This window comes from Anolis carolinensis, chromosome 1 (genome assembly GCF_035594765.1).
Source record: "Anolis carolinensis isolate JA03-04 chromosome 1, rAnoCar3.1.pri, whole genome shotgun sequence".
Lineage (NCBI taxonomy): Eukaryota > Metazoa > Chordata > Lepidosauria > Squamata > Dactyloidae > Anolis > Anolis carolinensis.
In genome coordinates, this window is record NC_085841.1 from 90,205,273 (window position 1) to 90,230,649 (window position 25,377).

At 37.8% G+C, this 25,377-nt stretch overlaps 2 protein-coding genes across 5 annotated transcripts in view; one reads left to right on the plus strand and one right to left on the minus strand.

The window, feature by feature from the left end:
• echdc1 (ethylmalonyl-CoA decarboxylase 1) overlaps nucleotides 1-25,377 on the plus strand; it is a 108,438-nt gene that overhangs the window by 80,842 nt on the left and 2,219 nt on the right. For 2 of the 4 annotated variants that reach the window (XR_010005628.1, XR_010005623.1), the window contains 2 exons: nucleotides 2,602-2,689; nucleotides 6,702-6,783. The gene's annotated coding sequence lies outside the window, so the exon portion shown is untranslated. Of the gene's footprint in view, nucleotides 1-2,601; nucleotides 2,690-4,449; nucleotides 4,674-4,788; nucleotides 4,829-6,701; nucleotides 6,784-25,377 lie in introns of those variants that run through there. The other 2 variants (XR_010005625.1, XR_010005626.1) reach the window with 2 other exon arrangements.
• Nucleotides 1-25,377, minus strand: part of rspo3 (R-spondin 3) — a 67,978-nt gene that overhangs the window by 2,778 nt on the left and 39,823 nt on the right. Inside the window, exons 3-4 of the mRNA XM_008122349.3 lie at nucleotides 24,201-24,347; nucleotides 23,196-23,390 (exon numbers count right to left, since the gene is read on the minus strand). Coding sequence (XP_008120556.1) covers nucleotides 23,196-23,390; nucleotides 24,201-24,347 — 342 coding nt within the window. The remainder of the gene's footprint in view (nucleotides 1-23,195; nucleotides 23,391-24,200; nucleotides 24,348-25,377) is intronic.

Sequence of the window (25,377 nt, forward strand, 5' to 3'; positions counted from 1 at the left end):
AGACTGAACTCTACAGCTCTCTGCCAAAAACATAATTTTACGGATCCCACTCCCAAGGCTCATATTAAGAACAAAATAGATTGTGTTTTCATTTGCCAAGCTTTCTTGTTATTATTATTATAATTTAATAAATAAAATTCTCCTCCAATATTTCAGGTACACAATGGCCTTGTTCCATGACTGGAGGTCAAGCAGGCTACTCATTGCCTCGAAAGAAAATTTCTACAGTCCCTTCTAAGACAATTCAAATGTGTAATTAATGCTCTAAACCCAGCCTAGACCTTCATTTCACAGATCTTGCATCTGACCCGTTCTTGGTTATATATAGTCAACCCTTCACATTCGCTGGGATTAGGGGCACATATCCCCTGTAAAAGTGAAAAACCATAAAGATATTACTCTTTTGTCACTGTCTACTGCAGTGTTTTCAACCTGTGGGTACAGATGTTTTGGCCTTCAACTCCCTAGCAGCTGGTAAACTGGCTGGGATTTCTGGGCGTTGTAGGCCAAAACACCTGGGGACCCACAGGTTGAGAACCATTGTATCTATTGGACACTGACCACAGAATTGCACTGGAAGCCCTAGAGATTTCTAGAGGGTGTTCTCTCTAGAAATCTCTAGGGCTTCCAGTGCAATTCTGTGGTCAGTGTCCAATAGATACAATGGTTCTCAACCTGTGGGTCCCCAGGTGTTTTGGCCTACAACGCCCAGAAGTCCCAGCCAGGTTCTCCAGCATGACTGAAGGAAATTGACCAAAGAGTCACAGTACAGGACTTAGAGACTCCCAAAGAGAACATTTCTTTGTAAAAATGTTGATAACTGGGGTTTGCCTGTATTGCCATTTCTGGTATCAGATGTCTATTAATGTGACATTGGAACTAGAGGGTTCATTCTAGAGGGAACTAGAGGGATGTAGGACATTGTGGGGAAATAACGGAATGTATCACATTGGAAGGTGAACAAAATCCACAAAAGTCAAAACCACAAATGTACATAGCTCCTGAATCTAAAAGACATGTTCACCAGCAGAAACAAAGACTATAGATACTGCAACCAGATACAGCAAACTCGGGGGCCAACTATGCACACACATTTTGTTTGGCTAATCTACTACTGACATAATTGTGTCATCCTCAACACCAGGATTCAGTTGTTCACCTTCCAATGCGATACATTCCGTTATTTCCCCACAATGTCCTACATCTCTCAACAAAGAATGTACCCTCTAGTTACAATGTCACATTAATAGACATCTGATGCCAGAAATGGCAATACAGGCAAACCCCAGTTACCAACATTTTTACAAAGAAGCTCCTTTTTGCAAAGTCTTTTCATGGAAGCCCCATCCAGTTCTCCTTGATTACAACAAGCTTGTTTTCTTCCACACAGAAACACAGTAATCTAAATTAACATAAACCATATTATTGCCTCAATAATCAATAGTACTAAAGGGAAATTTTAGTTGGAACATGTATTAAATGACCATTCAGTGACTGAAAAGCCAACACATGGGTTGATTAGATTGTTCCTTAAATTTAACTGTTTTAGTAACTGAAGATGAAACTTACAAAAAGTCAAGACTTCTTTCTCAATGTGAATTTGCGCTATTAGTAGAAATACCTGTATTGGAAAAGCTTGCTCTTGGCCATTGACAGCCTAATCCCTCCCATTAGATTCCCTTGAGGTCATGCAGAGACATTAGTTCATCTGGTGGAGGCAACAGACTGAACCAGAAATACAAATGTGATGCTGCCTTATGTCAGAGCTGCATGTTTAGTCTGCCTTTCGAGAGATAATCAAGAAAAGTTTTACATGATAAGACACAGATGCTTCCACCTACAAGATACCTGAACTTTTTCTACATTACAATAGAAAAGCAACCAAAGGAAATATCTGATTTCATGCTAAGCCATTTTTTCAATCCAATAACTTTGAAAGGAACAGCATTGGATTTGTCTAGAAACTCCTACTTAAATTAATTGTAATAAGCCAACAAGTAACACAGAGATTTGAAATAGTGTGTAACGTAACATAGATTTTTCTTTTCTCAGTGTAGTTTATTTCCTTTATTCCATAAATCATAGGGCTACAATCAATCTGAAAGTACAAAGGCCAGCACATCTGTCCCAGAAAAATACACCTCCCTCCCTCCCTCCCTCCCTCTCTCCCTTTCTTTCTTTCTTTCTTTCTTTCTTTCTTTCTTTCTTTCTTTCTTTCTTTCTTTCTTTCTTTCTTTCCCTGCCCCCCTTCTCCCTCCTTTCTCTGCAAATTAACACACAATGTGGACTACATAAAAAGAGAAAAGAAACAGTGAAACTCTAATATATATCAAGGGACTTGCAAAGAAGATGGTTCCCATCTGACTTAGAAAAGTAAGCCAAGACCAGTGTTAACTGGGGCAGAGAAGGAGAAAGATATTCTTTCCTCACCAATATGGCAATGCTTCCTGAAATCCAATACAGAAAGAAAAGCACAGTAAAAAGCAAAGTACCTCATATAAGGCAGAGGTGTAGGGCCATGTCCTAATACCAGAGAATAGCCCTGTGTTTGAAAAGTTGCCTGAGAACAGACCTCTAAATGAAAATGTTCTCTATCTGAAGGACTTTCAAGACGGTATGGAAAAAAAGAACTGTAAAGAGAGAAAGAAGGAGCCTTGAACAATTTGCTCCAGGACAGCAAACTGAACAGGTACTGAGATCACTCTGTTACTACTTTTCCCTCTATGGTGAGCCATATTGTACACACATGTCTCCACAGTTATGGTTTGGGCTTTTGAGGATTTGATGATTCCCAGATTTGATTAAAACGTTCTTTCTAGGAATCTCTAGGTCCTACAATGTGCCTCTATTGTCAACTTCCTCCAGTCATGCTGAAGAACCTAGAGATTTTCAGAGAGAATACCTATGTAGGAATCTAAATCCTCCTATGCAATTATGTGGTTGGCTTCCAGTGGAGGATGACCACATAGTGTTATCGTGTCAGAAGCAACTTGAGGCAAGCTGCTTCTGGTGTGGCCATCTACAGAGATGTTGCCCAGGGGACACCTGGATGTGTTACCATCCTGTTGGGAAGCTAGAGCTAGAGCTGACAAATGGGATCTCACCCAACCTTCAGGTCAGCAGTTCAGCTGGCACAAGGGTTTAACCCACTGCGCCACCGTGGCTCCTTTATGAGCACCATTGAAAGGAGGAAAACTCATAGTCTTGAAAGACATTACATTTTAAAAACGCAGCTTTTGGAAATATCTAATTTTCTTACTATATTTTACTAGAAGAAAATATTTATATTTATTTCAAGATTTAAATACTGCCTTCTCTGCCAAAAGAGAGTATCTGAAGTTGAGTACAAGAAGAATAAAACAACAGTAAAACACAATAATTAGAAAAATTAAAACACGTATACTTCAAAGCCATCAAAAACCAAAATGATAAAATCACACTATTTGTATGAAGACTTTGCAGGCCGAACTCTGTACCCTGACATACTTCCTTGAGGATACTAGGGCTGGCTAATGGATGTTTGAGCATCCCTACTGTAGAGACGAGCGGTTTTGGCAGTCATTTCTGAAATGGACCTGCCAAATATTTTCTGGGGTGCAGAAGCTTCTGAGTTTTATTGTCTGAAAATGCCTTGAAGATTAAATTGGCTTCTGCAAGTGGTGCCAAAATATAAGCAGAAAAGTTAACTGATGACATAAATAGAATTTGATGAAATAAAAATGCTATAGTTGGGAATTATTCATTTTATTATTCAGTTCAGCTTTAGCCAGCATGGCTGGCCTGGCAGCCCCCATATGTGGCACAGTGAATCCATTCTGGATTATATCTCAAAGCTGAAGTTGCCAAACTTTTTTCAAGTGATAGGATTTTGCACTCTGGAAAGCCTGTTTAAAGTTCCAGCTGCTTGGTGTTACAGGTTGAGTAACTCTTATCCAAACTGCTTCTGTATGGGATTTCGGGGTGATGGTAGATTTTGTCAAACCTGAAACTACATATACATATTGTATATACTAATGTAGAAGTTTAGAAATGTTTGTCTAAAAAAAAAAAAAAAACCTGAGTCGACTTTCCCACTGGTAGTGTGGTACTGTACTTTAATTGTTATAAAAAACAACCATATGTTTCTCAGAGTACAGGGCAAAAGGCAAGAGCTTAATCCATGGAGAAAAGTTGTGAGGAGAGGCGGATAAGAAATAAAATTATTATTATTATTATTATTATTATTATTATTATTATTATTATTATTATTATTATTGACACTAAGACAGAGTGTGGTACAGCAAACGAGATGTATATGCTGGATTTCATATCACAAAATCACAAGTCGAACACTTCCCAAGTGTTTAGGACTGTGTGATGTATTTTCGGATGCGTTCAGATCCCAGTAAGGTGGCCTTTTGCAGTTGGCAGATTGTAATTTTGTCAATGTCTATTGTTTCCAAATGCCAGCTGAGATCTTTTGGCATGGCACCCAATGTGCCGATCACCACTGGGACCACCTGTACTGGTTTCTGCCAGAGTCCCTGAAGTTCAATCTTGAGGTCCTGATAGCAGCTGAGTTTTTCCTGTTGTTTTTCGTCAATGCGACTGTCACCTGGGATGGCAACATCAATGATCCAAACCTTTTTCTTCTCCACAACTGTGATGTCTGGTGTGTTGTGTTCCAGAACTTGGTCAGTCTGGATTCAGAAGTTGTTGTTGTTATTATTATTATTATTATTATTATTATTATTATTATTATTATTATTATCATCATCATCATCATCATCATCATCATTATTATTTCAGGAGAATCTAAAAGAAGCATCGACCTTCAAAGTATTCATGGGTAATATCTAAACTTCAGCATGCCCTTGAGTGATACATGAAGTTGCCTTGTATATATAGATACAGTACATAATGAAATAACTTGGAGATTGTATCCAAGTCTAAACACAATGCACATTTATGATTCTTGTATTCTATGTGCACATGGACTGATGGTAATTTTATACAATATTTTAATAGTTTTGGGAAAAGAAATATGTGTACCATGAACCATCAGAAAGCCATGGTGTCTCTATCTCAGCCACCCATGTGGACAATTTTGGAGGATATTAGATTTCAGCATTCTATATAAGAGATGCTTAACCTGTAATTCTAAGAAATATCAGATGTAACAGAACTTGTATTACTTACAGGAGGAAATACAGTATAGTATGGTATAATATGGTAGGGCACCTCCTGCTGTCCCATAAAATATTTGCTTTAAGCAAATTTACTGAAGAGAGAGAACAGACTACTCAATGAGTAAATAATTTGTGTGCTTTCTGTATTAAGACTCTGCTAAAGAAACCTTGCAATTCTTATGAGAGTCATTAATTTTGAACTTAACTTCTTTCCCCTGCATATACTTCGGCTGCCCTATACCTCTTTTGATTCCCCCCAAATTACAGCTGTATTATACATAAGCAAAACTGTAGTGTCATGTCCCATATTGATTTCATTTTTTGCCTCAGGTCCAAGAGCAAAGATAACATGAGAAAATAAATTGTATTTAGTTGCTTTAATGCAACTTAATCTTTTATATGACTCTTACAAAGGTAAATGTTATTCTCTTTGACTTTTGTAAGAATGTAATACGTTTATTCTTTTTAAATCCCCAAAAGAACTTGCAGTGAATTTATGCTTGTTTGTAATCCCACAGCTTTTAAATTAGTTGAAATGGGCAGCCAGCTTTTAATAAACAGACCAAAGGAATGTAACAGATTACTTCTCTGATTCATTCATGAGATGACTGAGGCCTATTATTCAATAGGTGGCATTATGTGGGCGTTTTAACAATATGTTGAAAGACAGTCTGTCTTGTCTTTATTTTTTTAATTACTAACATTTTCATTTCATGTCTTCATAACTCATGTGATTCATAATCATTTTTGGGAAAAACGTCATGGGCTAAAATAGTCATAATTCGATGTTTGGAGATGCAGGTCAGATAAAAGACAATATTTTTTTTCACAAAATACATATGAAAATGTGATGTGGAGATGACCACACATTTAGACTGATGACTTCAGAAGGAGTTGGGAGATAAATAGAGATACTGGAACAGCTGTTAGTAGCTGATACTGTTTTTGACTAGCATCAAATTATGTCACTGAATTTCACTTGCTGATGGATATCATCAGAAAAGGGTTGTTGTCCAATTTATGGATTTGCCATAAGCATCTACTTGGTCATTTTTTTCTGCTCTACATAAATCACTTGTCTGATCCAGTATGACTTATTTATGATCATTAGGCAATGTGATTTGCACATGTGAAATCCAAATGTAACACTGCCATCACATAATGAAGTACAGCACTTTAAAATTAATTTTTCAACATCTTTTAGTGAGCAGATGGCCTACTTGCTGTTAAAAAACTTGCGGTTTACCGGCATCTTTCATATTTATACATCATGAATCAACAGGGTTCCCTCCACATTTTACCTGGTATTAACAATCTGTAATCTCTTTTAGATATACCAACATACATGTCCTAAGTAATGCACATTTGTTAATAAGGAATGTTGATGCTCTTTAGCAGAGGATCAATGGCAACTTGCATCTATATAGATTGACTAAGGATGATTACAAGCAACAGTTTAATCACACATTTACCCCTGATGTAAGTTTACATTATTTCAGCATCATAATTTTATTTTCTTTGCACTGAAAAAAGGAAACCAAGACCTATGGTGTTCCCATCAAACCACTTCTCTTAACTTAAGAACAATTAAAAGGAGCAATAAAGAATGAAAAAGGTAAGTCACTATATCTCAATCTATGCATATCTGTATATATAGATATATATCCATGTACAAAACTAGATATTTTAGTCACAAATATGTCCAAAAAGCCTGGGTTGACTTATCCTTGGGTCAAAGTACACACTGTATCTTAATTGTAATAGAAAAAGGAACCACCCCTTTTTCTGAGCAGAAAGGCGAAAGCTTGGAGCTGAGTTCATCCCAGGAGAGCCTAAAAGAAGCACTGGCCTACACTACATTTTCTGCCATGGCATCACTTCTGGCCTTTTTCAGTGCCTAGGTGGGAAAACAGCTGCAGCAGAGACAGGGAGTGGCTGCCCCCTTAAAGTAGTATATGTGATATTTCAGGATGTGGTAGCAAAAATGATGTCTATCTGATTGCTAGCGAGCTTTGGATGGCACATTTTACTTTTGCAATGCAGGTCGTGCTGCACATTTGCAATTCTAGTAGTAGTTATGGTTGAATCACATGAAAATGTCTCATGATGATGTTTCATTTCTTCCTCAGCCAGAAATGATAGATGATCCCTCTACCTTAGCTAATTTGTAATGCAACTGATGTGAAAACAGCCACCAGACCACAACAGAGGATAGACCTATTATTTCAAGTAGAAAAAAAACCCCAAAGATTGAGATTAGCTTGCCCAACAAGATTAGGAAAAAGAAAATATTGGAACTGGGGAAACTGGGAGATGTGCATCATATGATATTGTTGTTAGGCAGGCTGATCTGAGAAAAGGGTGAGAGGCTATCTAAGGTGCTGGATACAATTTCAGGAAACCAGCACCTTTGAGTCTGCTTGAGAGATGTGTGGGGATACAAATACTACAAATAAACAAAATAACATTTTTAAAGCCCTAGATTAAAATCTGTGGAGGATTTTACCAACTATGAGCTGACCTATTATCACTTAGTGCAAATATGAGTGTGTTTGTATTGCACCTGTCAAATATTATGAGTATTATAAGTGCTTTTTCCAAACTTCAGCAAGCAACACTATCTATTTAAAGGTGGTCAAAGTTTAAACCTGGAGCAGTATGCCACCCAAAAGCCGGTAATTGCAATCCTGACCCTCCCCACAAACTATTTGAATAATGTTTTTCTGGCAAAAAGAGTTGTCTTTTTTCTCCAAGAAATTTGCAGGATCAACAATTTACTTTGAATGGGTTGCAGGTCTCCCCTAGTTTTTTTTAACCTAAACCAGAAGTGATTTTTTTGCCATTTTGATTTTCTTTTTATTTAGTTGTGTGTTTTGTTTTGTTTTTGTATTTTTGATGCCCCCAGAAGTTTCCACATGGAGAAACTGGCCACTGGACTCATAATTTAATGTCATGAATCTTTGCAAATCATTTGCAAGATTACAATAGATTCTTAAGACAATGTCAGCACTATTCCTGTATGAGGAAGCACAACATCTTAAGTGCAATAATAATTTCTGAAGTATAAGAAAGGGTGAATAAATTACATTACATTTGTATATATTTTGGAATTTCAGTACTTGGATTCCCCACTGGAAATCTCCCCTCTCCCCAATCTCTATTCAGCTGTCCAAATAGTCAAGTCAGTTTCTGGGAGTTTAAACTAAATCCTCCTGGTTTTGCAATACACATTTCTACTTAGGCAATAAACATCTGTCATCTGCCATTCATTAATATTAATTATAAATGCTTACATGTTCAGAGCATCCAAGTCCAGCAGCTGAGATTTTTCCATAATCTGACCTTGTCAGAGTTTGTATAGAAAGGGTCCTGTTATATGGGCGCCTTCCACTCCTAGCCAACAATAAGTGGAGTTTGGAACAAGAAACCAAGTGTCATCAGTAAGAGCGGTAGAAAGGAAAAGGAGGAAGGAAGGAAATTTAGTGGGAAATTTGAACTTCTTGACCTGATATGTTTGCTTAAAAAAATCAACAGACATTGTCCATTGTGACAGCGTGCCATCCATTACATGGTACTACAATAAAAGGTTATGTGAGGTTGTTTGGAATATACAATGGAAAAAAACAGTTCCTGGTTATGTTTGGGTTTTACGGCTTTGTCCATTTAGTTTATTATTTCACATCAAATAATGCACTTAGTGTTACTCATAACAATTAATTTATTCTGGGTTTTTTTTACAAACAGTTCAAATACTCTGGTGAAGAATTGATATATATGTAATTACATAACACTTTATGAGCCAAAACACAGCTTAATTCCAATATCATGGAAATACTTCTATAGCTTTCCCAACACTTCACAAAATGTACTATCCAAACAGCTCCTGCATTATATGGGTCTCTGAGTCAGTCCTATGTATCAGAAACAAACAATGTGCCATTGTTAGAACTGTAATTGTTATTATTCCTATTGTTTTATGTGGAGAAAAGAACTTTGATTTCCTTAACATTTCAGCAGAAATATTTTTCTCATAGAAATGTGTGGATTTCTCCATAGGTTGTGTGTCTATTGCCATCATCACAAGCACATAAACATTAAGACCTGTTATATCACTGATATTGGATATTTTCTTCCTACTCTCCCCTGCCTCACAAAATGTTAACTATAATTTCTGAACAATAACTTTATTTAAAATGCATTTCAGCAGGCAGGAAAAACAACCCCTGGCACCCTTATATAAGCAGAGCCTACAGGCAGGCATTGTTTCCTTTAGATAAAACGAAAGATTGATTTCATACTAGTTTTGCATTAGGAAACCCATGAAGAAAAAGCCAAACTAAAATTTAACTTGATTTCTGGTTCCTTTTTTAAAGTCTTGGTTCAGGTTTGCTTGAAGGAGTGCCACTTTGCTTGACAAATATGGTTTGTATTAAGCAGGAGTCTAGACGAGATGATGATTTAACCATCCTTTTTGGACCAGATGCTGTTGATACATTGCTGAAACTGTAATTGTTTTTTTAACCTATGTGCTTTGACTTGGATACTTTCTAAACCACTTCCTAATAAGTGGAACTGACTATGCCTTGCAGAACTTCTCTCTATAAAACTTTGGTTAAGGTGATATTTTGTCTGCAGAAAGGAGATTCCAGTGATTCAGTACCCTTATGAAATCAACCCATAAAAATTCTGGCTTATAGTACAATAGAAAGTAAATACTACTTTGCTGTGTGGTTGACACTGCTATAACTGTGTGGCTATACATGGAAATATTCCATGGAAAAATAATTAAACAGTACTAAGTTTTGCCATAATTACTTATAAAAACATCTCTGTGGCTGACATTCCATAAAGTTTTACATGCTTTGGCCATTTTTTTAGAGGTGCTTATAAATTATTCATTCTTCTCTTCCTTGCTGTCCTTCCTTTCGCCTCCACTCATTTTATTTCCAAATTTTAATGACTGACATTTCAGATCCAAAGCATGCATACCCACTGACACCATAGATACTGGATCTCAGGGTAGACGCTTCTCCCTTCAGCTAATCATCATCATCATCATTTAATTACTTATTAATCGGCCTCCATCCAAGATGCTCTAGGTGATTTACAAGATAAAATTGTAAAGGATAAAAACATACATACAAATATTGATAAAATTAACATAGATCAAAAGCTCTAGTAAAGATAGCCCCAAAGTGTGAGGCAATGTGGCTACTTTAAGAAACTTCCCAATTGGCATCCACAAAAAACTTGCTCATTTCCTGAATGGGAAAATCTATATTTATATATTTATAGAATAAATACAATTTGATACCACTTTAACTATCATTGCTCAATTCTAGGGAATCCTGGGAGTTGTTTGGTGTGACATCAGTACTCTTTGACAGAGAAGGCTAAAGACCTTGGAAAACTAGAAGTCCCAGGATTCCATAGAATTGAGACATGACAGCAAAAATCTGTTGTGACTACTAAAAAGGTACAAATGTTGTACATAAATGTCATGAGTTTCCAAGCACTTCAAACACATCAGGCAAAACAGTAGCAGAAGAAACAGGTGGAGACAAAAATTTGGACAAATGTATGGAGATTGCAGCTTAGTGGTGACTATGAATTTTAAAGTGTTTGCTGGGATGTTTGTTAATGGTTTCTCTCTATCACCACTGACTAGAGAGTTGGCTGAGTGACTGTTTCATTGGGAAACAGGATCTCTACCTCCACTACTTACAGCATGAGCATTTTTGGGGGGCAAATGCTGGGCTCATTAAGCTTTAACTGAACTTTGCATGAACCTGTCTTCCAGAAGACTAGGAAAAGAGCAGGGGTGGGAGCTGTGGTGCTGGTGGCAAGGTATGAAATCCAACATCTCTCTCTCTCTCTTTTTTTTTTTTTAATGGCAGGGGTGGTTCCCTTCTGTAGAAGTCTGACTGTTGGTAGAAAAAATGGAGAAGCAGCTGTTAAAACTCACCTCTTCCTAAACCAGCTATCCTACTCACTATGAAATATATTGTAATGTTTCTATATATTTCCTGTATACTGTACTTTTCTTCATTATTTGTGTGTGTGTGTGTGTGTGTGTGTGTGTGTGAATATATTGGGATATATATACTTTTTCTTCTTTCCCCCCCCCCCCCCCCAAGTCTTTACATGAGTTCTCCTGCTACCATCAAAAACCTTATTTTCCCAATTATTCCTGAAAATACCTCTTCCCATGATTCTATAATTTCCCTCCTTTGCTTTCCTTCATTGCATTCTGCCCTCTCACATGCTTTCATTTCCTTCTCTTCTGGCGTCTCCTGTGTGTTTCTCGTCCTCCCACACTATGTTTTTGCTCCTGTTACATCCTGGTCCTGTGCATACTTTACTTAGATAGATTTTGCTGAATTGACTTGTGTTATTCTCTCCCTTAATGGCATCGTTCTTGCCCCCTTTTCCCTTGCCTTCAAATTTCTCATCTCTGCCTCCCAAACTTTTTGCTTTTGATACAGCATTCTTTTCATCCTTCACTACATAAGCACAGAGAAGACCACACACTGACAATTTTTGTGCTGTGTGCCAAATGCCAACAGAAAAGCATTCTGCACATGCTTAGGGGTAAACAGTCACCCACTTCTTGCTAGTTCTCTCCCCCTGAAAGGAATGAATTATGACAAAACCATCACAGCTCCTTGCCAGACTCTTTGATTCTATCCCCTGATGCTTGTGGCTAAAGGAAAAAACAGAGACAAACATACTGATGATAATTGTTTGGTGACACTAGGCTCAGTGCTTTAATTAAAATTATAGTATTAATAGGCTGCTCAGCTGCCTGCAATCAGGTATTTGACTAGCTCTGCAGATGCATTTAATGTTTGATATTAAAATACCTGATCTGTATTAATCTAGATGTCCAAAGAAATATATTTAGTAGTAGGGCAGTAGAACCAAATTCCATTTTATTCAAGTCACAATAGTTTTATGATTTAAGTGAGTATGAAGCGCAAATTGTGTTCATTTAAAATCAGATGGGACAAATACAAGGACTGTATACATTGCTCAAATATTAAGAATTTGGAGTTAAGTCTATTTGTCACCTTTTCACATTTTCTGTGAGTAGAAAAGAACAGCAATTATAAGGCATGTGATGGTGGCAGAGAAAAAAGTGTTAGCTTTGTGCTTCGCAATTCCTATGGGTTGTGTTAAGGGCATAGCTTTTTACATTCAAGAACAAAAATGGTCTAGAGTAGCTGTATATATACCATTGTATATGCCAGCCTATCTCCATATGTCTGTCCAATTCTCTTTCTCTCCACTATGTGTCAGTATTTTACAGGTAAATAGCAGTCATCTGGCAAGCTGTGAGAAAGCAGGTTGCTTGTATCTCTTCTTGTAGCAGTGTGAACCCCTTGTAAATAACAGTCTGGGAAAGGTGCCAGGTAGAGAGACTTCAATGCATGGGGAGGACTGGTGGAGCAGACATTGTTAGTGTAAATGCCTGGTTTGTTTTGCATTGATTGACTCAAATCTACACAGATCTATATGACATTAGGTTAAAGTCCAAGTTGTCTGGCACAGTCAGGATGCTGTTAAATCTTCACAAAGACTAATTTTAATTTATTTTTCTTCCTGTAAATCTTTGTTCTAAAATGGATTACATATCATTCTAAATTGATTCTGTGAATCATTTCTTTTGTTGATTGGGGCTGCTTTTACACCACATCAGTCGAACCACCTGAAAACAAGCAGTTCCACTAACAGGGTTAAAACTGTACTGACCCACTTGAGCGAGTTCACAAATGGCTTCCCAAATGGTTTGAAAAGTATAGCATTAATTGTAATGTGATAATTGGACCTTATTTCCATATATCAAGCATATCTATTTAGAATAACAAATGTAATACACCACCAATTAGTTTGGTGTGATAATTATGCAAAGAAGTAATTAAAGTATCTAAAATAATCTCAGTACTGCAGCTCATTACATTTTTCTATATGGCTCTCGTGTTTTAACAAATCTCGATGCTGAAATCAAACCTCTGAATAACAAAGAGTCAATAAAAGAGTGAATTTATTAATTTGCTTTTTCAGCAATGTGTAAAAATAAAGTGGAGCCCCTGATGGTGCAGCGGATTAAACCACTGAGCTGCTGAACTTGCTGACCAAAAGGTTGGTGGTTCGAATCCGGGGAATGGAGTGAGCTCCTGCTATTAGCCCTGGCTTCTGACAACCTAGCAGTTTGAAAACATGCAAAATGTGAGATCAATAGGTATCACTTCTGCAGGAAGGTAACGGCACTCCATGCAGTCATGCCGGCCACATGACCTTGGAGGTGTCTACGGACAACGCAGGCTCTTCAGTTTAGAAATGAGCATCAACCCCCCAGAGTTAGACATGATTGGACGTAATGTCAGGGGAAAACCTTTATGTTTACTTTAAAAATAAAGTATGGGTTAAAGTATAAACCCTCTCCTCCCCCCCCCCCCCCCCCAATACAGGGTGTTTGAAAAAGAACTCCCTATTCACTATTTAAGTTGAATGGTGATGTATTTTCTCTAGTAAAATGCTAAGAGTATTCAGCATATTTAAGTGTTTCAAATAATATAACCTGATTAATAAAGCTGTTTACTTGCATCACATCCAGCATATTTTAAAGAAAAGCTTAGAAGAGGTGAGAGATGCCAAGTGACCCCCTCAGTTACCATTTAGCTTGTACAAAGAGTGCAGAAGCAAAAGAAACTGAAAAGATGAAAAGTGCAATCAGTACTCAAAATTCTCTTGGAAAGCCACAGGCAAGGATATACTTTTCCCCATGTGGAGCAATGAAACTGGTGTAGAATTTGAAATAAAGGAGCTCTAGAAATGCTAGACCTTTTCACACTGTCTTCTGCTTTGCCTCCAGCATTCCTGATCAGCAGGGTTGTAGCTCATACCACAAAAGCTGGTACAATACACTGCAAATCCAGTTCACCATTTATAGATGTTACTTTCCCTGCTTGCACATGATTTCACTTTCAGAAGTTAAGTTTGCTTGATTTACATTTGTTTGTGCTCTGAATTAGACAGGAGATTTTCATTTGGAACACCATCCATGGTATGCGCTTTGCATGAAATATGTCCTGGGCTTAACTCTTGGCAGCTCTAGGTGAAAGATCTACTTTCTGTCCTATGAAATAGTTTTCTACCAGCTCCTGTGTGGCAATGGGAGAGGAGGAGAATTCCCACTCATATAGAACAGGGAGGTGGTTATTTCCTGGAGCGGAGATGCAATTTGTATTTGCACCTGAGTATCTGTCAGATAAGTACCCCCACATGGTGCTTGGAATAGCATCCCATCACTTTAGTGTACATGCACATTTTACACATGTATCTTTTAATATAGTTATTGGTAAAATAATTACAATATATCATTTTAAACTGGTGGACAGAATGCTACTCACTCATTTATCATCATGGCATGACTACTGATGATGTCTCCTATCATTCCAATTAGCACTAATGATAGCAGTGTAAAATAGACAATGCCTATTACAGTAGATAACAAAGTGCTTAGACTCATTTACCACCAACAGAATCTTCTTTTCTGATGTGAATACCTTTTGGTTGGGTGGAATTTTTAAACACCATGATGAGGGGATTAAACTCATTAAACTCTTCCACCCCACACAGATATGCTGCTTCTTGGGCCACTACAAGGCTTCCCCTCAAATTTTTCAAGCACATAGGCAGCTTTTTACCTTGATAAATTTAGAGAGAAGTAATGAATGTTGCTTCTTTCTTTTGAGTTGTATTCGGGTCACCAGGGTTGTATTGAGGGCCTTCAACAGAGTTTTTGTATCTCTTAACAGTAGACAACAAGAAGCAGAATCATGCTCTGCTGGTTATTGTTATGTACTTTTAAGACATTTGTCAAGGTTTTTTCAGAGGTTTGCCATTGCCTTCCAGTGAACCTGAGCCCCTGTCCACACTGTCATATAATCCAGTTTCTGAATGCAGATTATCTGCTTTGAACTGGATTATGTGAGTCTACGCTGCCATATAACACAATTCAAAGTAGATAATCTGGATTCAGAAACTGGGTTATATGGCCGTGTAGATGGGGCCTGTGAGATTACAGCTTGTCCAAGGCTACACAGTGGATTTCCATGGCTAAAGAGGGAGATTTGAACCCATGTCTTTCTGGTCCAAATCCAATACTCAAACTATAACAGCACACTGTGCCCTCTAGTGATCTGCTCCCTCAGTAAAAATCCTTGCAAGAAAAAGACACCAAAAAGAGAAAGGATCTTTTTGGCAGAAAACCTTCTACAAATTAAAAACAAGCAGCCAAACTCTTCACAAGAGATTCCTAATTACAGTAGTAGCTTGGAAGCAAGAATCCAAGTTAAGATGACCTAGCAGCATATGCATAATGTCAACATAGTCAACAATGAGATATGACCGTTAGTTTAATGTTAATTTCAAAGCTTCAGCAGTCTGGAGAATAACCACAAATAAAGGGCATTAACTGCAACCACACTGGTGTCATTCACACACTGTTACTAGAGAAGCACATTGAAGTGATACGTTTCAGCTGCAGGTCCCTTAATGCTTACTGAAAATAACACAAGGCAATTTTTTTTTTCACGTAGAAGAGGATAGGGAGAAACTTGAAGCAAAATACTTCATTTCCCCCCAATACACATAGTTCTAATTTGAGAGTTTTGTAGCATTCTTATTTTCCATTACAAACAGAGCCGACATTTTTCAAGTGTAGGCGAACAGAATTTTGGCGCCCCCCCAAACCAATCACTGAAAAATAAAAGCGTTGGATAAGCGAAAATGTTGGATAATAAGGAAGTATAAAGGAAAAGCCTATAAAACATCAAATTACATTATGATTTTAAAAATTAAGCACCAAAACATCATGTTTTACAACAAATCAATAGAAAAAGCAGTTCAATACATGGTAATGTTATGTAGGAATTACTATATTTGCAAATTTAGCACTAAACATTGAACAGGGATATAGGGCAGTGTGGACTTAGATAACCCAGATAGCCCTCAGTATTAAAAAAAACCCTCTAAAATCAGGACAATAAATAAAGAACAACACTCTGAAAACAGAAGAAATCCAGACAGTAAACAATCAGGGACAGCTAACACCTCCCAAAAAAAGATTCTTCCAGGCAAGAAGAAGCCAGGCCTTGAAGCCACAGGGCCATTAAATGCTAATCAAGGTGATTAATTACAACATTCACACCTGCTTCAAAGAAAAGTTCTTTCTCCCACCCTGGACCTTCTACAGATATATAAACCCCACATACCTAGCTTCCAAGTTCCTACAGACCTCACAATCTCTGAAGGCCCCAAAGGTGGGCTTGCGTGGTGCGAAGGTGGGTCTGCGCTGGCCGGAAGGCCCAGCGCGGCCGCTGGAAGGCCCGAAAGAGAAGGAGGTGGAGAGTGGTGCCCTCCTCCCAGGGCGATGGTGCCCCCGGGACGATGGCGCCACAGGCAAATGCCTATTTCGCCTTATGGTTGGACCGCCTCTGATTACAAATTATAATCTTGCCACCATCCCACTGTAGATGGAAGAACCTTCGGAGACTAAGCTGTATTAACTCTTTAGTCTTTGTGCTCTTAGGGTATTTCTGCACTAAGAAGAATTCCAGGTGAGGATTTTATTTCACAACAACAACACCTTGTTCAAAGGGGTTTACTGGAAATCTAGACAACACTAGTTTCCACAGCTATCCTTCTTATATTTTCACACCCCATTTTCTGCTTATATTCTTACCAAGAAAAATAATGATTGGGGGAAAGATGGGTTAGCCACACAATTCCTTTCAAGGGTTAGTAGCACGAGCTTCCTATCTAGAAACATCACTCAGCTGCTGAAGAATCCAGAGGAGCATCTTTTCCCTCTCACCTTCCTCTCCAGTATTCAGGATATTGAGCTACAGCAAAGCATTATTTCGGACTAAAACTGATGTCTTATGGCCTCATTAAAACAACTTTTTAAATCCATAAAATGAATATCGTTAATTGAAGGTTCTACATAAACTCTTTTATGCTTTGACATCTTGGACAGTAGTCAAAGGCCAACATCCACTTTTGTCCTTGGTCTCACCTGACTTTAGTTAACACCTGCTCAAATGAGGTGTGTAGTGTTGTTTGGAGGAGGGTTAGCCAGGTAGACTAAACTGTTGTATTATCATAAAACATACTCATCTGGGAAGATCAGGGCAGTAAAGATGGGGCAGCAATGCTCTTAATGCTATTTCATTGCTCTGACTAATGGAATTGTAGGCCATAGCTGTGCTAGTCTAAAATATCAATGAGTGAAAGGACATTGCAACATCCTTGGAGACAAAAGGAGGGTGCATCTACACTGTAAAACTAATGCGTTTTGACACCACTTTAACTGTCACAGCTCAATGCTATGGAATTGTGGGAATTGCAAGGTTTACTAAAAAGGTAAAGGTTTCCCCTGACATTAAGTCCAGTCGTGTCCGACTCTAAGGATTGGTGCTCATCTCCATTTCTAGGCCAAAGAGCCGGCGTTGTCCATAGTCACCTCCAAGGTCATGTGGCCGGCATGACTGCATGGAGCGCCGTTACCTTCCTGCCGGAGCGGTACCTATTGATCTATTCACATTTGCATGTTTTTGAACTGCTAGGTTGGCAGGAGCTAGGACTAACAGTGGGCGCTCATTCCGCTCCCGGGATTTGAACCTGGGACCTTTTGGTCCGCAAGTTCAGCAGCTCAGCGCTTTAACACACTGTGTCACCAGGGGCCCCTTGACTAGTGTAATCCTAAACCTCATAAGGCTCAGGTCAAGGTGGTCTGAATGACTGCATTCTTCCTTCCGAACCTGTCCATGCTTGAGATCTCTCTATCCTGCCAACTTCTAGATTGGATTTTAGTGGGAACATTTAGAGGGTCTTCCCAATGGCTGCCCCCAAGCTCTGGAACTCCCTTCACAGAGACATTAGACTGGTGTTCTTTTTGACCTCTCTGTGCAGACAGGTAAAGACTTTTGTATTTAGAAAGACATTTCATGTTTCATTGTATCTCCTTAACAATGTGCTAGATCTTGCTAAATGTTGTGCTGGTGTGCTTGTGTGTATGTTTTAACCTGGTTTTGATTTTTTTATAATTTCATTTGTATTTTCTGAATGCATACCTATGTACTTTTTAACATATTTTAAACATATTTTTAAGCCACTTTGGGTCCTAAATAGGAAAAAGGCAAGCTAGAAATAAATATAACCACCACCACCACAACCACTATAACAAATCAACCTAACATGATAGTATTGACTCTAATAGGAAACTAGAAACAAAAGGAGCACAAATGTGGATGTTGGTGGACATCTTTAATATGGAGCAAATGTCAACAATATTTTCGGGCAAACATTCACGTTAGCCTCAATAAATCCATGAGTTGTTATAATATAGCTTGTTTCCTTGATTATAGTAATGTGAAAGCTATATACATTAGTATTATGAAGCCTTCTGCTAGAGGTAAAGCATTTATTATCTACAAAAAAAAAACCAAATCTGCAAGAAGGTATGACATAATAATCTTGGTAGGCAAAAATCAGACAGCTGTAAAACATTACAGCATGCTTCCAGATAACATACTTTAAAGCTATCTAGTAAAGACTGCACATTTGAGAATGCTGTATTAACTTCATGTATTCAGTTCATATATCCATCATTATATTGGGTCAGCAAAAAGCAGTAAGCACTTCAAAGACAAAAAGAATTGACTGCAATGGGATTACATGGGCTTTGAAAATGTGCAAGATATTTGAAAGGAAAGAGGAAGCACGTGTTTCATCTATTTCATAGGCAATGCAGTTGTAATGCACATTTACTTGGAAGTAAATCCAGTTACAATCAAAAAGGAGGAAATTTAGAAAAAGAGATATTCCCTGAGACTTCAGCCAAGACCTTGAGACCTGTCTGAAGGATTAGTCTTTCTCTTTCTTCAGTAGACCCAATTATGATGTTTCTATTGGGACTACTGGGGGTAATTTGATTGAATATTAATTAAATCTTTGCTCATACAAATAAAGTTGCGCAGATTATTATAATAATGCTTTTTTAAGAACATTAAATTAGTTGCTTATTTTTCAACCCATTACATTTCATTGTACATGTTGGTGTCAGCAAGAGAAATCTAATCATTTAATAACTTAAACTCATTTAAATTGTGTTGCATTGTCTTCAGCAAAAAACAACAACAACAACAACAACACACACACACAGCTAATACAATACCAATGAATAGCTTTCAAAATTCTAGTTAAATAGAATTTAGCTGAAGATCAACCAAAAGCCAACATGACATCCAAGAGGCAACTGAATGTTTATCAAATCTAGTCCACAAATATATTGGCTGCTCTACATGGACTCAAGGAGCCCCGGTGGTGAAGTGTGTTAAAGCACTGAGCTGCTGAACTTGCAGACCAAAAGGTTGCAGGTTCAAATCCCGGGAGCGGAGTGAGCACCCGCTATTAGCTCCAGCTTCTGCCAACCTAGCAGTTTGAAAACATTCCAATGTGAGTAGATCAATAGGTACTGCTCTGGCGGGAAGGTAACGGCACTCCATGCAGTCATGCCGGCCACATGACCTTAGAGGTGTCTACGGACAACACCAGCTCTTCAGCTTAGAAATGGAGATGAGCACCAACCCCTAGAGTCAGACAACACAGGACTTAACGTCAGGGGAAACCTTTACCTTTACCTTAATACATGGACACTCATAGGAATGCATGGACTAATGGGGGAAGGAGAGATGAATAAAATGATTGTGCCAGAATTATGTCCTTCCTCTCTTCAAAAAAGAAAGAAAGAAAGATTTTTATTTGGATTCAAATGCATGATATAGATGTAACAAAGCGAATCTAACACCCCAAAGGAGGGCAGATGTTAGATCAGATCAGATTGTCAGGTCTCAAGGTCTTAGCTGAAGTCTCAGGGAATTTCTGTTTTCTTAGATTTCCAGGTAGGGAAACAAATCCCAGAGTTGGAGACACTTGAGGAGAAGTATAATTGATTTCTGTATGTAAGCTGGATTTCAAAGTTGAGCACACATCTCCACCCATTCTGCACTAGAACCAAAAATCTATGGTTAGCATGAAGGTTCTGGTATGTGTGCTGCACTTATACACTGTTGATGCATCAGAAACCCTGGAGGGATGAATACACAGAGAAAAACTGGATATGTACACTTGACTGTTGCACTGCTTGGGGTTAAGTAAGAAGTGAAATGTCAATGGTACAACTCAAGCTGTTTCAGATTGCACAAGCCTTGGCAATAGGGCTGCTGTGTCTGGCCTTTTTCTCCTGAATGTGGGCAGTGAGCCTTCCATGAATCCCACCAAAGCCTGGAAGTACACCTCAAGTGTCATGTAAGAGCAGCCCTGGACCTACTGGAGCAACTGGATAATTTTTACTGCCTATCTTGCTGTACTGAAGCAGAACTGCTGGGGAATTGAGGTAATCTAAGTTGCTCTTATTCAGATATATTTAAATATTTGTGCGCTACCTCAAATCTTGAGATGACTGGGAATCTCACAAGAAAATCAGTTATATCAATTTAAAATTGGAAAAATAACAATTTCAAACAATAAAAACAATTTAAAAACATTAAAACAATTGAATCTATGGATTCACATAAATATAAATATAATTTGGCCAGGTTATAATGAGGCAGCAGAAGGAAACTATCAATTTTGCTTCCAATGAGATATAACACTTGAGAAGGTCCTTCCCCATGGCCACATATAGTGTATTTCTCCAGCTGATGGATATAGAGGAGGGCAATTTATGGGATTTCCAATCCTCTCTTGGCTTTTCTCTACCATAACCCAAAATGTTGTAAATTAGATTGGATTTTGACATGTTGAGCTGTTTCAGCTTCTTAAATTTTTGCTCACTTTAATATTTTAATGTGATTTTCATTGCTATTTTATTAGTGTTGCTTAATCTTTTTTTAACTTACTATGGAAAAGCAATTATGATTGCCTTTTAATATTTGTTTTTGGATCCTGTCTTGTTAGTACTAGATGTTATCTGACAAACAACTTAATAGGTTTGAAGAGTAAAACAATTGAGAGGACAAAATTCAGCATTAATAAAATAAATTGCTACACAATTGTAAAAACTAGGGAAACATGTCTAACTATTGCTCATCCTATGTTGCTTCTGTTAGTTATTACACTATTCTAATTATAGTATTTTCTTTATTAAGAAGGCAGAAGTACTGAAGTCATGTAAAAGAGGGCCTTTCAAATTATTATTTTTCTCTCTTGTCAATAACCAAGAAAATAATTATTAACAGAAGGAAAGGAAATGTGAATGGAAAAAGGTTTGTGGCATGGTATGATTTACTTCTTTAGCAAAATAAAATGACTATCCATTTACATTACGATAATAAGAAACAACAGAAGAAAAGGTTTTCTATAAACAGCTGATTTATGAACTTGTAAACAAGCATCGGAGATTTTCTTGGAAGCATGATTTCCAAGAATAAATAGTTTTGCCAAATGACCATATTGGATATCCAGAAGAGGTGTAATAATTGTTCTCTGTTATCACTTGGCCATCGTACATATTTTTCCATGTAGATATTCCAGAAGAGAATAAGGCAATGTATGCCAGACAACAGGGCAGAAGGCCCAGTACATCAGAAAGCACCATCAACAGCAATGAATGGAGACACTGAAGTAATGGTCAGCACAGCTCCCCTTTTGCAGCCATAAAAATGAGGTGGACTCATGCATAGTTCAGAAAAGGAATAGCAAATTATATATCCCTTCAGAGACTTAATTCACTTCTTTTTGTTGCCAAACTTGATGCTGACCACAGAACTGGCATTTAATTCATATAACTCAGCAGGGAGGAGTGTGCGGGAATAAATGCTTCCTGCTCTCCTGCCCAGTCTATATTACCACAAAAGAGTAGAGGAAATTGTCTAACTCCTACCATGACCATCCCTGCACAGAAACATGCATCAGAGAGGCTGTAACTCGGATGGCAGGACCTGCAACATAGGACTGTCTTACTCTGACCTCATACTGTGAACACTTTGAGTACAGGGAGGACTCTGGTGGAAATAGAACATACAGAAAAGTATCAACAGTTTCCCTTTTTTTCAGATATTCAGTTGGCAGACTGTTTGAGGCAGAGTACCTTTTTGTACAAAAAGTCGACCAAATGAACATCTATAAAAAGTGTCCTTTAAATTTGTCCTCTGTGAATTGCAATGTGTGTCCTCCTTCCTTCCCTTTGTATGATACATCTTGAGACCACCATGCATGGTTGATTCAAATACCTGCCTTCAGGACTCTGGGAACTGTCAGTGGATCAATGCTGACTGGACAAAGGCAGATCATGTAGTGGGGTGCTCATACATTTACTGTAATGGAAGACTTCCTTTACCATACATACAGTAGATCCTTCCATGTCTACTCAAGTGGGGGTAATAGGACATAATCTTCATTAAAGAAACATGATATATCTAGAACCTCACCACATTATCATCATGTCATGCCATGCTTTGCCATTGCTTCTGTTTACAGTGCGGCTGTCATGGTTGCTCAATTCTGTCCTTTTTGGATCAATGTCCACACCCTTCATTGTTCTAGTGTGAGCCAGTGACTCAGGAGATGGCGCAGTACTGTATTTCTCTTCTTGGGCTAAACAGAATTGTCTGCCAGCCATCATATTCAGCTATTGGTAACTTGTAAATGATGCAATTAATTAAAAGTTCAAAATATTTAGCTATTCTCTAGAATGATTTCATGAACCTACTTGCATGTTTTGTTAAGCAGCATAAAAAGAATATATAATTCTTATGATCGCTGCAGAACACAGAAAATATTTGGTTTATAAAGAGGCAAAAGCTTGAGTCAAAATTCCAGACGTGCCATGTAGATCTTTTAAAGCTGTTCTTTAATGAAAGCAAAGTCACTATTAATGCCCAACAAAGGTTCTGATGAAATAAGTCTTTATAAGGAATTGGTATTCATCACTTACTGAACAACAATAATCTTAAGTACCTGGTTCTCTTGGGCATTTCTTTCTTTGTACAACACATTTTCTTGTTTCGCTTGTATGCGGACATAGTTTGCCTCTTATAGAAGGAAGCTGTATGATTTCTCTGACCCTTGTTTCATTTCCTCTCCTGAAGCCACATACTTTTCCTCTCCTCGTGCAAGGGCTCCATTCGCTCCACTCATGAACTCTGCAATGTACTGTAACAAAAATATGACAAGAATCAGTCTAGAGATGCATAGCCTTATATACATACAGAAGCTATATTGCACATTCTTTTTTCACACAGTATGCATCATATATTTAATGCATCATTTTTAATACAGCACCTATAGTTACACTTTCGAATTTATTATCAAAAGATGACTCACAACTTAGAAGGTCTTTTAAGACAATTAGAAAAAATAATGGAAGACAAAGGTTTTTGCTTATAAAAGGCTTTGAGATTATAAAAATGTTTTATTAATTATAAAACATTTTCTTCTATGTTAGAGGGTTTATGGATTTGTATACCAGTTGTTAGGGAACATAAGTAAGTGAGTACTATATTTTTTATGTTCTGCTTGTTGAAATTTCTATAGGCATCTGGCTGGCCACTCTCAGAGTAGGCTGCTGGACTGGATAAGTCTTTGGTCTGATCTAGCACGATTCTCATTGCTCTCAGCTTTCAGAAATTTCCAGCTAGGGAATAATGTGGTTACGCCAATAATACCATGTACAAAATAACCCTTGGAATTGTCATGAGGTAGATTCCTATCTTTTGTAAGAGAAAGGCTGAAGGTACATCTGGGAGAAAATATTTTTATATGGCCCCCATTGTGATTAATGCCTGAAAAATCTGCCCCTCTATCCAACTAAAATGTCTTAAACATAAGGTTTATAGTTATTCTTTGCATATCTCTGTTTGAATTACATACCCATACAGGTATGAACAACCAATAGAGCCAACATAACTCCAAATGGAAGGGGTTTGTTTGGGTATATATCTCAAAGACAGAGAATTCACGTACCAATATTGTTGCACTCCATAGTATGATTGTTGGGTTCCAGCCAGTCAGGGCAGTTTTCAAGGCACTTTCCATGGTGTAGATAAAACCCATTTTTACATTTCATGCAGAAATTTTTATTGAAGCAGGCTTCACAGTCATCTTTACATTCTAAAGCACAAGAAATAAGTAATTATTGCAGCTGTACTCATGCATGTTTAAATACATAACAGATTTGAGTCAAATCAGTGTGAGATCATATAAACATTAGAGAGCAGCAAATGAAGATGCCAAGAACAGAAATGGCAGCGCTTGGTAGAAAACCACCCCTTACTCCATGTCACTGAAGTGATTAAATGTGGGCAAATTTGACATATCCCATCACACGTGTTTACCCCCGGTTTCTCCAGTTGTATAGGGTGATTCCTGAGCTCAGAAGACTATCTTTGCCCATCTTCTTTCCAGACACTTCAGAAACACTTCCCTGACGAGACATGACAGGAAGTTCTGCACCATCTAATGGTCTATGTTATACATCATTTCCTGTCTGTATTACAAGTGTTTAGAAACCCGGGGGGGGGGGGGGAGGCGGTGGCGTGCATGGGATAGCGTCCTAAGATTAAGAAACCTGTCCTGGCAAAAGAAGCAGTTATGCATAGTACAGATTGCTTACTATGTGCATTACCATAAATACTGTTCCCTGCCCAATTCCATAGACTTTTTCTATCATTCATATACTTGCTATACTTTCCATATTTACATATATTTGCTGATATGATTTTTCACAGTTTTGATTAAAATGTTCTCTCTAGAAATTTCTAGTTCCTTCAGTGTAATTCTATGGACAACGTCCAATGTAAATTGACCATAGAGTCATGCTGGAGGACCTAGAGAATGCTAGGGAGGTGTTCTTTCACATAAAAAATACAGTCAGTCTTTCACGTTGTGGGTTTGACCTTTGCTGATATGATTATTTACAGTTTTATTAAATTGTTCTCTCTACAATATCTTAAGATGAAAAAGAAATGCAAAACATAAACTAGAAACTACATAAGGTTTCTGTCTGAGTAATTGTCTCCACCTAAAATTAGGGTTAGGTCCAACTGGTCAAAATTAATCCCAATGTCTTTTACCAGTGTCTGAAATACTATCAGTAATTCTCATGCTTTTTGTGTAGTTTCAAAAGTCCAAGGCTTTTCTA